At 34.4% G+C, this 18,522-nt stretch overlaps 1 protein-coding gene across 3 annotated transcripts in view; it reads right to left on the bottom strand.

The window, feature by feature from the left end:
* The window catches only part of ADGRB3 (adhesion G protein-coupled receptor B3), a 732,453-nt gene that overhangs the window by 303,892 nt on the left and 410,039 nt on the right, over nt 1-18,522 (bottom strand). For all 3 annotated transcript variants that reach the window (XM_043591727.1, XM_043591726.1, XM_043591728.1), the window contains 2 exons: nt 9,020-9,169; nt 8,157-8,232 (listed from right to left, as the gene is read on the bottom strand). In XM_043591727.1, the coding sequence (XP_043447662.1) occupies nt 8,157-8,232; nt 9,020-9,169 (226 nt within the window). The remainder of the gene's footprint in view (nt 1-8,156; nt 8,233-9,019; nt 9,170-18,522) is intronic.

The following is an 18,522-nucleotide window of genomic DNA, read 5'->3' as shown; positions in this document are numbered from 1 at the left end:
GCCTAAACAAACAAAGGACAAAAACAACATGATTATCTTGATGCAGAAACAGTATTTGAAAAAAATTCACTCTTTCAGGATGAAAGCTCTCAACAAATTAGGCATGGAAGGAATGTATCTCAACACAGTAAAGGCCGTATATGAAAATCCCACAGCTAACATTATACTCAATAGTGAAAAACTGAAAGTTTTCACTGTTAGATCAGGAACACAGCAAGGATGCCCTCTATTGCCACTTCTATTCAACAAAGTATTGAATTCCTAATGAAAGCAGTTAGGAAAGAAAGAGAAATATAAGACCATCAAATGGAAAGAAAGAAGCAAAATTATCTCTGTTCATACGTGAAATGATTCTATATGTAGAAAACCCTAAAGATTCCACAAAAAGACCTGTCAGAACTAATACACAAATTTAGCAAAGGTACAGAATACAACAATAACACTCAAAAATCAGTTGCATTTATACACAGTAACAAATAATCTAAAAAGTAAACTAATAAGACAAATCCATTTATAATAGAATCAAAAAGAATAAAATACTTAGGAATTAACTTAATCAATGAAGTGAAAGACTTTGTTTTAAAAACAATTTTTTATGATATTTAGTTATTTTTGAGAGGAAGAGAGAGAGAGACAGAGCATGTGTGGGGGAGGGTTAGAGAGAGAGGGAGACACAGAATTCAAAGCAGGCTTCAGGCTCTGTGCTGACAGCTCAGTGCCTGACATGAGGCTTGAACCCACCAAACATGACATCATGACCTGAGCCGAAGTCAGACGCTTAATCCACTGAGCTACCCAGGTGCCCCAGAAGTGAAAGACTTCTACACTGAAAGCCAAAAACAAAACAGAACAAAACAAAACAAAACAAAACAAAACAAAACAGAACAAAAACAAGAACAAGAACAAAAACAAAAACAAAAACAAACAAAAAACTTACTGAAAAAAGTCAAAGAAGACACACAAATATGGGAAGACAATCCATGTTCACAAATTGGAAGACTTAATATTGTTAAAATGTCTGTACTACCAAAAGCAATGTACAGATCACTGCAATTACTATCAAAAATCCCAATGACACTTTTTAAAAAAAGTAATAGAAAAAAAAATCCTAAAATTCATATGGATTCTCAAAAAACCCTGAATAGTCAAAACAATCTTTAGAAAATAAAACATAGCAAGGGGCTTCATATTTCCTGATTTGAAAACATATTACAAAGCTACAGCAAGCCAAAATAGCACGGTACTGGAATAAAGACAAATGATAGACACATAGACCAACTAAATTGAATAGGGATCCCAGATATAAACCCTCTCATATAGGCTCAACTTATCTTTGATAATGGTGCCAAGATTACACAATGGGGAAAAGATAATCTCTTCAACAAATGTGGCTGGGAAAACTTGATATCCACATGTAAAAGAATGAAGTTGGACTCTTACATTGCACCGTATGAACAAAATTGACTCAAAATAGATTAAAGATCTAAACGTAAGACCTGAAGCTACAAAACTCCTAGAAAAAACACAGGGGAAAATCTTCATGACACTGAATCTGGCAAAGATTTCTTTGATATGACACCAAAAGTATAGGTAGCAAAAGCTAAACTAGACAAATGGTACTACATCACACTTAAACATTTCTATGCAGCAAACAATCAACAGAGTGAAAAGGTAATCTGTGGGATAAGAAAGAATATTTATAAGCCATATATCTGTCAAAGGGTTAATACTGAGAATATATAAAGAAATCCTAAAACTCAACAATGAAAACAAACAATAGGATTAAAAGATGGACAAAAGACTTAAATAGATATCTCTCCAAAGATATAGAGATGGCCAGTAAGTATATGAAAAGATGTTTAACATCACTAATCATCAGGGAAATGCAAATCAAAACCACAATGAGATATCATTTTATATCTGTTAGGATGGCTACTATACAAACAAACAAACAAACCAAAACAAAACAATAAAAAACCCAGAAAATAGCAAGTGTTGGCAAGGTTGTAAAGGTATTGAAAACCTTGTGCACTACTGGTGGGAATGTTGCTTTGGAAAACAGTATGGAGATTCTTCAAAAAATCAAAAATATAATTAGCATATGATGCAGAAATCTCATTTCTGGATATACACCCAAAAAAAATGAAAACAGAATCTCAAAGAGATATTTGCATACCCATGTTTATTGAAGCACTATTCATTATAGCCAAGAGGCAGATGCATCATAAATACCTACTGATAGATCATAGATAAAATATGGTATATACAGACAGTAGATCATCCAACCTTAAAAAAGAAGGAAGTTCTGTTGTATGCTCCAAAAAAGATGAACTTTGAAAACATCATGCTAAGTGAAATAAGTCAGTCACACACACAAAAAAGTAATGCATGATTCCATTTATATGAGGAAGCTAAAGTAGTCAAAGGTTTAGAAACAAAGTTTTGAGAGGCTGGGAGGAGGTGAAAAGAAAAGGATGTTGCTGTTCAAAGATATACAGTTTCCATTTTGCAAGATGAAAAAGTTCTAGAGATTTTTTGCACAATAAGGTGCATATAGTTAATACTACTATTCTGTGTATTTAGAAATGGTTAAAATGGTAAATTTCATGTTACCTGTTTTTTATCACACGAAAAAATGCAATGCAGTATTACAAAAAAACATCAGTGGAGGGGACTGTGAAAGTAATTGTGCAAATAAAGTGTAATCAGATAAGGTACAGTGAAAATATGTTAATGGTTTAATAAAACATTAAAATTACTGTAGTCTTTTTCCATTTTTAGAATTATAGTTCATATAGCTTCTAAAGTGAGAGTTTTCATAATTATTTCAAAAAGCCCCTCAATTTAAATAAAACCAAACCAAAGTAGATGATTTCACATATTGTAGGAACTGAGGACTTCATTGAAATCATTAAGCTAAATATATTTGCTTTTCAAACTAAAATCAGCTGATGGCTGCTAAAAAGTAGGATTCAGCTAACTTAGAGCTTTAAAACTAATTACAATTTCAAAGTAGGTTTACTAAGGGATGTAACACCTAAAACTACAAAGAAGCTAAGTGATCAGGGATTTAAATTCACTTTCAAAAGGTGTGTCCAAATTAAATTCAGAGTTTTGTAAATCATATACTGAATGCATAATAATATTCATTAATATTAGTCATGCAAATTTGTTACTTCCATAGATGATTTTAATTTCTAGTGTTTTCACAATAGGATATTATAAAATGATACAGGATATCACAAAACTACAATATGTCATTGCAAACTCAGAATGAAGAAGCAAGATTAAAAGTTTAGGTCCAGAAACTGAAGAACAGGTGCTCTTAAGAGAACTCAACAATTTCAGGTTGATTGCCTTCAGGATGTATTGGTTTAAAAGTAATTATGTTTTTCATGTTTTGATTATTTCTAATATAATTTAGTTCAATTGCTTTTCCCATTTGCTTTTAATTCCTATAATATATGAACTCAAATGAGTTCCATTTTCTAAATATGAAAAAAATTCAGCATCATTTATCTTTATCAGGCTGGTGCACTTGACATCACATTCATGTGATTTTGCATTATTGAAAAATATTTTTTTTCCTTTTTGAAAGATAATTTTCAAATCACTACTGGCTTATGAGAACATTGTTGCTTTTGGTTCATCTTTATTTTCCCTGGCATTTTAAACTATAGTGGAATTTGCATATAATTTTAATTAGATCCTTTACAATGTCGTGAATATTAATAGCTACATTAAAATGCTCTTCTTTTTAAACAGGCTATATTTTTCACATGTCCTACAGGAAAACTACATATCACTCCTACATTAAAAAGTATTGTGAATTCCTATAAAACCAGAACCTGACTATTAAATGAATCAGAAAATGGATTATTTACAACTGTTTCTTAAACTCTAGCTTGAATATATGATTGGATACACTTTTTCTTCCTTAGAAATAATTTCAGTAACATAAATTCCTAGAAGTGGCTGCTTCAATGACAATGCATCTTTAAAGCCTCTTGAGATTGCCAAATCATCCCACTAAAAGGTTGTTTCAGTTAAAAATCTCACCAGCAGCTTGGGAACTTGCCAGGCTGTGAGTGGTTTTTAGTTTCCACACACAGGGAATGAGGCATGTGTGTGGGTGGCCTTGCCTCTCCCAAAAGACCATCTGTCCTCTGCTGGCCAGCTTTCATCTATCAGGCCCCAAAATGGTCATGAGGGGCTGGGAAGAGTAACAGGCTCTCGCCTTGGTGTCAGTAGCTTGGTTCAGAGTGACCAAGTTGACTCTCAAGTATCCTTGAGTCTGTTCATACATGGTCACCTCTTCCTTGACTTTACAAGATTTTCTGCAGAACAGCAATATGTATTCACACTAACATAGACGTACACAGTTTGTACTGCTCAAATGAATCAATACAAGCATCATAGAAGCAGCAAGACAGTGGAAGAGTCCTGGTTTGGGTAGAGAAGACGTGAAGTCAGTCACCTATAGGGCATATAATCTTGGACAGGTCACTGAACTAATAAGGACCTTAGTTTCTCATGTGTAGAACTGGAATTCTAGATGGTACGAACCGTTAAAGGGCCTTGTAGCGCTACTATCCTGGTTCTATGCTTTTTAACCATAGAAAACTATTCTAAAGAGGGATAAAAAGTAGAAGGCTGAGAATAGCACATATTTAGCTTGGACTTGAGTAGAGCACATTCTTTCAGTTGAAGGGACAATCTGAATCTACTTAATTGTAAAAGGAAGACAATCCAACAGCAAAATAAAAATTATAGCTTGAAGAATAGTTGAATGCATATTAGGGCAAGAGAAGAAAATAAATCTCTAAATAAAAGAGTCAAGATGCAAAGTTATTTCTGCCTGTGTGTGAAGGAAAATTTCTAAATCATATCTATTCAAAACATTACATCAAGTTCTCCTTCCTAGTCCCCATGAGAGAAATTATGCAAAGTATTGTTTTGAAAATGATTATATCAAGATATAAAATTTCTGGAAACTTAACAGCAAGCCTAACATTATTCTGTGTATAGGAAATGCGGTTTTTAAAGTTTCAACAGATAATTAGTAAAATGATCACTCAGGAAAATGTGTCATGAAAATTTGGTAAATGATGACTAAACATAAAGAGCAAATTTGAGTATTTTTTTCATGATGAATAAGAAGACATTTCCTTCCCTGCGGCATCTGGGTGGCTTAGTTAGAGTCTTGACTTCAGCTCAGGGCATGATCTCACAGTGGTGGGATTGAGCCCCATGTCAGGCTCAGTGTGGAGTGTGGAGCCTATTTGGGATTTTCTCTCTCTGTCATTCTCTCTCTCTCTGCCCCTCCCCCACTCATTCTCTCTCTTTCTCTCTCTTTCAAAAATAAATAAGCTTTAACAAAAAATAAATAAAATATTCCCTTTCCTATTGGGTTCAATTCACATAGTACAATTTATACAGTAAAACAAGAAGATATATATATTTTATTCCTCTGCTCCTAAAATAGTTGTACGGTATATACCCTAAATGTCTATGTACCTAATTATTTTAAAAATGGCTTATGTAGAATATTCTATCAGATAAGACAATTAATTATTCCAGTAAACATTTCTGGGACCTTTGTTATTTATTAAGCATTGTTCTGGAGTTTCAACAGTAAAGGAGATGTAAAAGAATTCAGACCAGTAAGGTTAGCTGGGTTGCAGCTTAGTAAATGTTTGTTCAGTGACTTGAAACAAAGACATAACTCTTGTCGTTTAAAAGGCTTATTCTTACTTAGCAGATCTATAATTGTACAGTTACTAACTCAACTTTCTGAAATAGTTTTTTGAAAGGAAAAAAAGCATGCCTGAGAATGCTTCATGGTTACATTTTACTGTACAAAATAAAAGAAAACGAGAAGTAAATGCTAATGTTTCACCTTCAAATAGTACTTAAACAAACATTTAATCCTGCATGTTCCATTATCATTATTTCTTGTCAATGAATCTAAATGTGAATATTGTTTTCCTTTGGTCATTTACCTAATTACTTTATACATAGAAACTCTGAATAGGTATACATATTCAGAGTTCTTATATAAAGGTTGTTGAGGACTTTAAAGAATATATCAGAACTGAACAATTCTACAATTTTACTACAATAAAGACAAGGAAATTTTGAAATCAGAAAGAACCTTTGAGTTCAACTTCACAATTTACATATTAAAAATTCAATGATTTGCCCCCAAATTAATCTAAATCCGTTTGCTTCACAGATGGTATTACAGGAGTCACTGCTCTGGACAATTCCCTGCTTTATCCATTAAATCACTCATTAAAATACCCAGTAGTCTACCCTAAATAAAATTTCAATTCCCTTGACCATAAATTTAAGAAGTATGGAATGACCTGGCTTTATTTAAGTAAGTGAGTTCCATGGTATTATACAAAACATGATTAATCATAATACAATCTAACTTTGTTAGTTCTGTAAGAAAAAAAGTAACTCACTATCTAAAGCATTTTATGTTGAATATTTTACTTGAATTCACTATATCACTCAGCAGCAAATAGGGTGGATATTGCACATCACGCTGCTTATATTTTGTTTGTTTATTTATTTATTTATTTATTAAGGTGATTCTATTTTACAGCTGAACTAAAGGAAGGCACTTGCTGAGTGACCGGGGCAAGTTTAAAAATTTCTTGTTATGTGAAATTAAATTTAAAACCCGAGTCATCTGATTCCAAGTTAGTATCTAGTCTAGAGTTGTTGAAAGATTAGCTTCATACAAATGAACTCCTTATAGAAATGAGGGTCTAACTTTGAGTATCTGGGTTCGTTTAACTTTACCACATTTCTTTTCAAATGAACATCAGACACAGAATTAGAGGCAATGTAACCAGAAATCCATTTTATCTGTAATCCTGCATACCAATGTGTTTTAATCAAACCAGTGGAAAAGTTGAGAGAAAACTTGTTTTGAAATCTGTTATTGGTAGAACAAAAGCAAATACGGACTGATTCAAATTCAGAATGCCCAAATTCCATCCAGAGAAAAAGGAGTTAAAACTACAGTTCCCATAGTTGTCTTTCTGATTGAATGTGAACCTGCATTGCATCTAGAGGGTCACTCCGTGACTCACTATGGAATATACTAATAATTTGCTGCACATGTAAAGATTTCTCCCAAAGAATCATAATTAGTCACTGCCGCTGCAGAAAACTTAGTTGCTTCTTTGCAAGGCTTTTTTTCTGTTGGGACTGAACTCTGATTGTGTTTATTTACAATGCTATTTGTTATGCCCCAGGTATAACTGTACAGATCATTCAGTCTTTCTTCCCTAAAAAGTGGAAGCTTTATTCATGAGGGTGTGAGTAAGAGCTCACAACTCACTGTTGTGTTGAACTAAAAACAAAACAAAACAAAACAAAACAAAAAACAAAACAAAACAAAAAAACAAACGATTGGTCTCAGACCTCCTGAAGGAGATGGGGTGAAATGAAAGAAATGGGTCATCCTGAGTGATAGCATCACTACCCAAGTAGGTGTGAATGATGTTTTCTGTGAGATCAGGTAAAGTAGTTAAGACAATAGAGCAAATAAATTAATGTTGGTAGAATTGCTATGTGTAATTGTTTCCTTTAGTGTCTGGGAGGAAAGAAATCAATGGATTTCTTCCAAAAATAGTTCTCTAATTGAACAACAGCATTTTTTCTTAATGTAGCTATAATTGAATATTTATTTAGAAGCAAATTGAGATCTTGTGCAAATGAAGAACAAAGCATGCATTCCCAGTCATCATGGCACTCCTTTAATTTCATGTAATGCTGATGAACAGTACCATTAAGTGCAAATAAAGAGAGAAGACAGATTAATTTTAAAACGACCCATTCTATTACAGAGACTTCAATTTTTTCTTTTTCTTATTTTTTTCCCTCAGTCTTAAGGCAAGTCATGATTAGTTATAAAAGAATTGCAGGGCTATAATCAGAGACCAAAATTGTCTTTTCTAGTTGTTTTGAAGTGCATAATATGCTAATAAGCTGTTCATTAAATTGGTATTTTCTATTTAATTTAAGAAAAGGCTCTTTGTATTAACAAAGCTTGTTTGACTATTTTCATAGAATGGGCTATAATCACATTTTTGGAATAATTTACAAAGATTATAACAGCTTATTACTTCGTAGCTTACCTCAAAGTGGGCAAAATTAGATCTAAGTTTTTGTATAGGACTGCTCCAAGAACAAATACCGATGATTCATCTAATTCTAGAAAGAATGAAATTAAAAATATTAGTGAAACGACAAGAAAAATACTGTCTTATAAAACTTTAATCTGCTCATTACTAGGGGATTCCAGTACTTGCTGATGCAAAGCCGAGTAGAAGAAATGTTTTCTTAACCATGCATGGGACAGATAAGCCCACACACCATACATATTAATGGTAGCTCTAAAAGATGTGTTTTCAGTGGCTTTGTGTCTTATGAAGTAACCTTTCTTCACCAGGCTGAGAGCAGAGGCAGCTGTAGGTGCAGCTAAGGAGCTTCAGAGACAACTTTCTTTTGGAGTTTAAGATATATGGTCAAGATCTCCAAGGTAAAAATCAAGACTACAACTTCACGGTTGAAAGTAGCCATTAATTTTAGACGCTTCTGAAGATGTTCTTGAAACTTAATTTTTTCTTAAATTTGCCTTTACATACCAAAATAATAACTACAAACCAAAGCAAAATTAAAAATGACTGTAGAAAGTGGTATGTTTCCATACCTCAAATTAAAATATTATGCCACATGCTTTACATTGGGATAAAACTGACATTACTGAGACTTAATTATGTCAAGGGCAGATCTATAATTTGCATTTTTCCATTTTAATAGGTCCTTTCCACCAGTAAATTCAGATTTAAAGACTATGTGTAAGTCTTCTGTATTTACAAAATTAGACCCATGATTGCAGACTAAGTTGTTTAACATAAGCAGATTTGTATCTAGTGTACTATTAAATAACCTTATTAGAAATGTTTTGTTCAAAGTTCAAATTATGTCACATATTTACCTTTTGATGATACAGGAGTAAAAATGCTTTTTGGAATGACTACCCTATCTTCTGAGTTTCTTGCCCAGTCAACCATTCCCTTTCGTCCTTTCATTGGGAAGTTGATGTCTGTTAGAACAGATGCTGCAGGAAGCTTCTGAATGCTAGCCACTATTAGAAAAGAAGTAATAATGTTAACTAAGATCTTTCAGTGGAATCAAAATTGATCAAATTACACCTTGCAATATATTCAAAAGGTTTTGAGCCAAATTATATTTATTAGAGCTACAAAACAGACTTATTTCCTAATATTAGACAATAATCATTAAGGTTGCCAATTCTTTTACTTATCAATTTATATTTCTATTGCTTTCCCCAGGAATCATACACATGGTCAATGGGGTGTATTCTGAGAGCAGCATGTACTGCCACGCGGTTGTTCAGAGTTGACTTCCATTCCAATGGTTATAAGTTCATACTGTGTTTTTTGCTAAGCATTTTGATTAACACATTTGATTCACAGACTGAAATTTGTGTTTATATCTGAACTTTGTTCTCGGAACAAATTTTCTGCATTTACATGTGAATGTCATCTTTGAAAGAAATTTTTCATGGATTAAATGGGGTACCATGAAGGCATGGAAAACAAAGGCATATTACTCTTGAAAACAGAACTGTCATAATCCAACTAATAAAGCACCAGTAATGCTATAGCCACAGAGACAGTGTAATATGCAAAACTATTTATCAAGTAGATTAATAACACAAACTTTTTAAAACAGCCCCCTCCATAATTGAAAGTAATAAATGGATACTTGGAGTGTAGAATTGTGTCTTTACTTGCAATAAGTATTTTAATATATATTGAAAAAAGTCATGAATGATATGTTTGGTAATGCCTGAATTTTTTTATTATATCTAACAATTATATATGCACACATATATACATATATACATACATAATAAAATTATAAATACTTAAGTACTTATTGATTATATACATTTTCAATTAATAAATGTAATTTGTACAACTTTTACAGAGGTTCATACTTGTTCTACATGAAAGTTTCAGGTATCTCATGGAGGATTTAAATAGATAATGAAAAAAACTATAGCAGCCATTACAATAGTAAGCTAAAGTAAGAAACCATTCAGCTCCTCATAAGTGGATTTCATTCTGAAGAAACTTGTAATTCAAATCGAGAGAATGAAAATTAGAAATTTAACAATATTAGTTGTATAAATATATTGCAACACTGGCTTAGTTCCAAATTGAAATGGTTATGTATTATCGTACTTTACTAAAGCTCTTTCGGCTATTATAGGCATCCATTATCAGCATAGGATGAAATTTCATTTGGCCTGTAATTTGACATAATAAGCTTAAAAAAGGATTTTGCTACTAAATGTTGAAAGAAAGAGGGTGCTGGGTAACACATAAATTAGTTATGGATGTTACATGCTGGTTTTGAATAACAGCTATAATTATTCTGCTTTCTTTAATTTTTCAAACAATATAGTCTTTGTTGTCCATAAATAACCCAGTTCACATGTCCTAAAAGGTCCAAATCCTCCACTGCAATTAGATGGACAGGTCAGCAAATTGGTAGCACATTCTTTCTTGAGGGTCCTATAAGTTTTATTTAATCTGCAAAATTAAATTCATTTACTACCAAATTCCTTGGCTCTCACTTTGGTTTTCTTGATATTTAGAGGAAATTTATTTCACCTCTTTGCTCTAAAAATTGATGAAAAGAAATGAAGATGTTTCTGACTATCACACAATTGGTTTCTGTTATAAGGGAAAATAAAAAAGAGATAAATTGTTGAACCCTGAAGTCTAATAATTCCTCTGTTACTATATTCCTTGGATAGAAAACAAAAAACAAATGACCAAAAAGAAGCAGTAACAAATGGAGGAAGCACATTCTTTACCAACTCTATCACTTTATCCTGAATAAGCTCTAGTCTAATGGCATGTCCTTAAATATACAAAAATGATAGAATTAAACGTGCATGCATCTCATATTATGAAATGCACTCATTCTTCAATCAATGGTACACTGGCTATTGAATTATGACTATATAGGTTATATTGTACTTTTGAACACAGTCTAGATTAAACAAATATAAAAATCAATTAGGATCAGCATTTAATTTGTGCAAGAAGTCCTTTAAATTGCAGTCTTGAGCATAGGGAGTACATGAAAACAAACACTTATTCATTGATTTTAGTAGAAATGTAATTCTTAAAGTAAGATGATATTTTCAATAAATGCATTATAAAAAAGGATATGACTTCATAGGCTGATGAGATTCAAATGTTAGTCTTCAAATTATCAGTGTATACACGTTCTTTAAAATACAAAATATTTATAATATTACATCTTTACCTTAAAGCTACCTAGGAAGATGCCTTAGATGACACTGTGGTTCTTCATGATCCTGACATGATTAACAAGAAAACCCATTTCCATATAGCAAAAATAGTTCAAAGATGACTTTTATTTCCTCCTTCTTTCAGTCCCTGTACCAGACACTTGGACCAATCCAATCCTCAATCTCTTCCCTCCTTCACTGAGTTTGAGTGTCCAAAACCTTTAGGTAAAACTCAGATGCAGTCTTTAGGGAACTGGAAAGCTCAGATGTTAAGTGAATACCAAAGAGGTAGGATTAAAAGTGAATGCTTTAAACTATGCCAAGTTTATACAAATATGTGTCCAGTGCTGACAAAGGAACATAAATGCAAAGCATAAGTGCATAGTCTACACTCTGTTTCTGCAGTAATTGCTGCATTAAAACCAGTCATTGTGGGTGGTTAGATAATAGAGCATCTTTCCTCAAAAACTGAGAAAACGCCTTTCTTACAGAAGATTAAAGTGCTTAGAAGAAACCACAAAGGACACAGTGTCCCTGAACAAATAGGCACATCTCGAATGCTCCAAGAATTATCCTAAATGCACTGTATCGTGTTTTCATTACAACACTAGATTTGATTTCTTATGCAATAAAAATAGGTGACTCATCACTGATAAACCTTGCAGCAAAACCAGCTGCACTTTCATTTTCCAATTTTAAAACTTTCATTTTGAGTTTGGATATGCAGCATAAAATTCCTCCTCATGAGAAAGCATAAGGAATCCTTGCAGACTCTAAAAGCATGAGGTCGGTTTTTTTGTTTGTTTTTGTTTTGCTTTTGGTTCATCAAAGCAGGGTGGAGCTTTGAACCTTGCCCTGAGGAAAATCATGAGGTTTTAGCACTTTGCCCTAACTGAGGTTCTGGAGAATGGCAACTCTGTCATGTAATGTCATGTCAGGTAATGTGAATGGCCCAAATACAAAAGCTCGGGTTAGTTAATATGATGCAGCAGTTGCATCATGGACAAGAATGGAGGCATGTAAAAGGAAAAGACTAGAGAGCCAAAGTACACCGATGAATGCTGGAGGGATGAGAAAATGGTCAAATGAGGGCTAACAGGGAAAAACCATAGTTTTCCAGATGGCTTAAGTCTGGACTCTGAATCTGGCCTGGGATTCAAATCCTAATATTTTAGAGTATAATATCTTGTTTGTTTGTTTGTTTGTTTGTTTGTTTGTTTGTTTTTCTGGGCCAGTCGCAGTTTCTCTTTGCTATTTTGTGTAATTATGGAAAGCATACCCTACCATTCCCAAAAGGTTCCTTTTAGAAGATAAATTTCATGTTTATCTTATAAATTGTGCAACACTGGGCATTGCCTAACTTCTTTGTGCCTCATTTTTTTCTTCTGTAATATGGGAATAATATTATCCACCTCACTGAGATGCTGGAAGATGAAACTAGTTACTATATGTCAAGAGGTAAGTCAGATGCCTAGAACAGTATGTGGGTAATGCTGTGTGTTAGCTATTATTTTTTAAAATTTTAAAACATTTATTTATTATTGAGAGACAGAGAAACAGAGCATAAGCATGGGAGGAGCAAAGAGAGAGAGACACACACACAGAATCCAAAGCAGGCTCCAGGCTCCGAGCTGTCATCACAGAGCCCGATGTGGGGCTCGAACTCACGAACAGTGAGATCATGACCTGAGCCGACGTCAGAGGCTTAACTGACTGACCCACCCAAGTGCCCAAAACACATTCTTTTTTGATTGTTCTTCAGTGACTTTGGCATGAGATTATGTATTTAAAAGTTTATGTTGGTTATCCAAAGGTAGGGATTGCATTTAACCAAAGGTAGGGATTATACTTAAAATAGAGCTCATCCTTTAGTACTTAAATGTGTCACCTAGGGAGCTAAGGTTCCTTCTTACTCATTCTCTTTCCTTCCTTCCCTCCCTCTCTCCCTCTCCTGCCCGCCTCCTCACTCTCCTCCTCCCTCCTGCTGCTTCTTCTCCTTCTCTCTCTCCCCACCTCTATGTCTCTCTCCTTGTCTCCCTCCATCTCTATCTCTGTCTCCATCCTTCTGTCCCTCTCCCTTTCCTTTTCCAATAGAATCTTCCAGAGGGAAGAGGTTGGGTTCTCTGGTTATTCGGCCACACAGTCAGCCAGGTAAAAATCTCAGTTGGAAAAGAAACTTACTGCATCCTAGGTGACAGATTCAGTATTGCCATTGCAGCCAAGGCCACAGTCTGCAAAGAGAACTTCAAAAACACTACCCTTATGCAGTGACCTAACTTAGTGCAGCAATTCACATCGTATAAGTGAGTAGCGGAAACTCCCAAACAAGGGAACCTTATCATAAACAAAAGTGTAGATGGATACAGAAAAAGAAGTTTAAGAGATGCCTTAAAGAGGATATTGACGTTTCCAAAATATTTAAAGTTTGCATCATTTTTCATGTTGATTCAGAGGGAACAACTTATAAATTGGGTCTTGACTCATCAATATGAGGAAACTGGCTAGTTATCAAAATGGATTTGCTTGTGGAAAACATCACTCAGTATTACTAGATAGTCACTCCACAGTTTTGATATCCCATACGAAAAATATGGCAGGGAAGGAAGTATGCACTGCATCAGTGTGTAAGAAAGCAACAATTAGTTTTGTTTGTGTACCTAATGCAAGCACAGAGGGGCTGAGCAAAGCCTACATGTAGTTGCTCTGTTGGCATTTAGCAGCTTAAAAAGTCATGGTTTTTATATTTATATAGAAATGCTGAGTGCTTTATAAAATACTGAGGGCATTTGGGAGGGAAAGGAAGGACAGCTGACATTTACTGAATAGTTGCCATGACCTTGGCATTTGTTAGACATTCCTTAATCTATTCAACAAGTATGTATCAAATATCTTCTCTGTGCTAGGCACTGTTCTTAGCACAGCACTTAGGCAATTGCTTTACACGTGATATCTTATTTAATAGTTAAAAAAACCCTTATTTAATATTTAAAGCAACCCTAGGAGGTGTCATTATTATCAGTATCCTCATTGTTATTATCCCTACATTCATTTACAAATGAGGAAGTAGACTCTGTTAAAGTGGTAACATTGTGATTCAATTCTCAGTTTGCCTACTCAGAAGTATATGATTTTGCACTGTGTGGTGCAGTTTGATTTTACCTAACAAATCAGCAGCAAATTTACTTTGTCTTACTGTAATATTTTTGCACTAAATATAAAAGACAGACAATAATTCAATAAGAGGAAATGAAGCTATTCTCACGTGTCCAGCAAGAGATCAAAACTAGATACTACTGAAGAATGGTGATTATCAAAAGGGCAAATAGACACGTACTTTAATTTGTCCAGCATATCTTTACGTTCTAACATCTTCATGAAAAATCACATTCCTGTGAGTGGTTTACAGGAAACAGACAATCAAACGGCCAGTTTTGGTTGTTTTTCTCATTACCCTGTCTCCCCCATTTACTCTGTCTCTTTTCCCAAAATGCCAAGATTGGAATGCTGAGAGCCCAAGAGAAAGAACAGGTTTGCTAGAAAGTGGCGTGCAGCCATGACTTCCCAGGAAATGGAACCACTAGGCAGGGGCATCTGAAAGGACCCAGCGCTCTGACAGCACCTATCAGTTCTATCCCGCCATCACCACTAGAGTGAAACATCCCCAAGTCCCAGGACCAGCACACAGAGATTTAGATGAGAAATACTCTTCTCTTTAGGAATTTACAGATTTTTCTTTTTAAGAGAAAAAGTAGGATCCTCTGATTTTTTTTAAAAGTAGACAAACTAGACGGGCAGTCAAAAAAGGACCTATATGGCATATTGAGCATACTGTTTTCAACTTGTTACTTTTTAATGACTTACTATGTATAATGAAACTTTAAATACTTAACCATTTTGCATATTCCTTTCCAGCATCAAAATTAAAAAAAAAAACTTGCAAATTACTTGTGAATCATTAGCTTCAGACTCTGTTTTTTATCCATTGGCTGCTTTGTATCCAAGCCTGGGAGACTCTGCACAGCAGGGCACATTCTTATTCCTGCTCACAGTACTTTTGCCAGATTTTAGTGCTCTCCATGGAGGACTCCCGTGGCTTGCTCTCAGGTCACCCCTACTTCCCTAACATGTAATCATGCCTATGCACATGGTACATCCATAGCCTACATGTGACTCTCATTAAAGCTAAATCGTCTCAACCAGGAATTGGCAAATTATAGCCCACAGGCCAAATCTGTCCTATTAGCTATTTTTTGCATGGTTTGCAAGCTAAAAATGGTTTTCACATTTTTAAATAATTGAAAAAATTCAAAAGAATAATAATATTTCTTGGCATGTGAAAATTACATGAAATTCAAATTTCAGTGTCCACAAATGAAGTCTTGGAATACAGCCACAGCCATTCATGTACTTACAGTCCAGGGTTGCTTCCATGCAACAATGGCAGGGTTGAATAGCTGCACTGAACACTGTATGGTCCACAATCCTAAAATATTTACTGTTTGGCCCTTTGCGGAAAAAGTATGCCTACATCTGTTCTGGACATATGCTGAAGAGCTATTTTTAAATATTACAATTTACCTTTAAAGAGAAACACATTCTAAAAAACACATGAGTTTCTGTACTTATTCTGTTATCTATTACATGTTCTTCCCACCTTTTCTTTCAGTACTACGCTGAATATAGTGGGGATATTTGAGCTGATTCCACCATTTTTCTTTTAGTTTTCAAAAAGAGTATGAATGAGTGTTTTACAGTCTTACAGAAACAGTCATTTAAAAAAAATGTTCATCTTCTCTACACAAGTAGTTCATGATTTTACTCCTAACATGAATGAAAAATAAAATGTGATATGGTTAATCATTCTCGTATGTATACCTGAATAGTAAAAACAAATCAATATAGAAATTTTTTTAGGAAAGAAGTTTTCCCTCTTCTCCCAACCAGTTAAATTAAGAACAGAATTCCTTCAGAAGAAGGATCATCAGATGATAATCAACTCAGTATTGAGACAGAGAGAGAGAGAGAGAGAGAGAGAGAAATATTTTGTACATGCAACATTATTAACTTCTTTCTCTTTATATACACACATATGCATGTGTGTGTATAATAAGAAAGTTTTGACATTTAAGGGACTTTCAGTATTACTAGTGAAGAATTAAGGACCTACTAGGAATTAGGCACCAATGCAGGCAGCAAACAACTAAAGCCAACAATTCAACCACTTCTCAAGATAGTGACTCATCCATTCCCAGAAAAGTAATAGCAACAGACAGTGCTAAGAGGTGAAAAGGGAAAAGAGATCATTGTAGACCGAGAAATTCATTCTGGAAATTCATTCATCCAACAAATCTCTATTGAGCCCTGAGAATATTCTAAGCACTATTTTGATACTGAGTATTTAGCAAGTGAACAAGAGACACAAAGTCTTTGCTTTTAAAGAGCTCACAGTGGGGAATACATGCAATTAGTAAGGGAACAAACAATTCAGATGATGCTAGATTGAGAGAGGTGGCATAAAAGAAATAAAGGATGAGATGGAACACGCTTGGCTGAAGAAAGCTTCGTTGAAGAGGTACAGTCTGGGCTGTGGTTTGACAGTTAAGTATGGCAAAGGGAAGAGGAAACTGCCTATGCTCTGCGAATCTAGAGCCTGAAAAAGGTGTGTAGTGTTTCATACATATCAGAACAGTAGCATCTGGGTAGGAGGAATGACATGAGGCTTTAAAGGCATGAAGCAAGGAAACTTAATATGTCCTAGAGATATAATAACATTTCTAATAGGACAGAAAGGTTTAGGCAGAGAAATAGGAGAAAAAGCAAAATAAGATATTGTAGGCTAAGGGATCTAGAGCATGATCAAATTTAGAATTTGAAGATATAATTAGATGTCTTCTAATTAGAAACAGTAATTGACAATGTGGACATGGATAGGTCCTTCTAAAGAGAGAATATAATGAGCAGATTCATTTATTCAGCAAATATTAATTGAGCACCTATTACATGCCAGGCACAGTTATGGGCACTGAAAATAAACCAGTGAACAAAAAAGTCAAAGTCTTCACCCTCAAGGGACTGGCATGATATCTGGGATTGGTGTGTGTGTGGGGGGGGGGGGTGGATAAAGACAAGGAACAAATACAACTAGCCAGAATGTCAGTAATGATAAATGATATGATAGATAATGAGTGAGGTTGAGAAGGTTTACTAAATAATGAAAACTTCTTTGGTAATCTGGCATTTTTGCCAACATCCACAAGAAGTGAAATGGTGAGTTATGCAGATATTAAGAAGATAAGAGGGAAAAAAAGCTGACAAATGTAGTTTAGGAAAGGCTCACTTTAGGGGGTAAAGAGAAATAAACATAGAAAGACATAAAAAATTATGGGGTGCCTGGGTGGCTCAGTCAGTTAAGTGCCCTATTATTGATTCCCGCTCAAGTCATGATCTTCTGGTTGAGATATCAAGCCCCTCATCAGGTTCAGTACAGAGCATGGAGCCTGCTGGGGATTCTCTCTCTCCCCCTCTCTCTGCCCCTCCCTTAACCCTTTCAAAATAAATACATAAAGTTTAAAAAAAAGACACCAAAAATCAGTGGAGAGAGAGAAGAAAATTGCAATCATGAACTAACTTAAGAATGGAGAGCTGCATTTTAATAAGGAGAAAATGGCTTTATGAGGGGTCAAAGGTTTTATAAAGATTATGGAGAAGAGCCATTGGTTTGGTTTTAAAACAAAATGGAAACAATACTCTAAGATTAGTTTCAGGACATGATCTATTGTAGAGGTTGGTAAACTTTTTCTATAAAAGGCTCAACAGTAATATTGTCAGCTTTGTGGGCCATTAGGCAATTACCCAATTCTGCTGGTATTATATGAAAGCAGCCATACACAATTCATAAATGAATGGTCATGCAAGAAAACATGATGTTTAATCATGTTTAATTGTCTTCTGTGATCAGTATTGTATTTTTTTAATTCAACAAATGTTTATCGGGCAGAACTCTTGATTTCCTACCACCAAACCACTGTCTTCCCCAGTGTCACTCACCTTAATAGAAGGTGCCACCATTTATTCAAATGTTTAAACCAAAAACCTAAAGGTCATCTTTACTTATGGTTTTCCTTTGCCTCCTATGACATCCATTA

Source organism: Prionailurus bengalensis, chromosome B2 (assembly GCF_016509475.1).
Source record: "Prionailurus bengalensis isolate Pbe53 chromosome B2, Fcat_Pben_1.1_paternal_pri, whole genome shotgun sequence".
Taxonomy (NCBI): Eukaryota; Metazoa; Chordata; class Mammalia; order Carnivora; family Felidae; genus Prionailurus; species Prionailurus bengalensis.
This window is presented reverse-complemented; position numbering and strand designations above follow the sequence as displayed.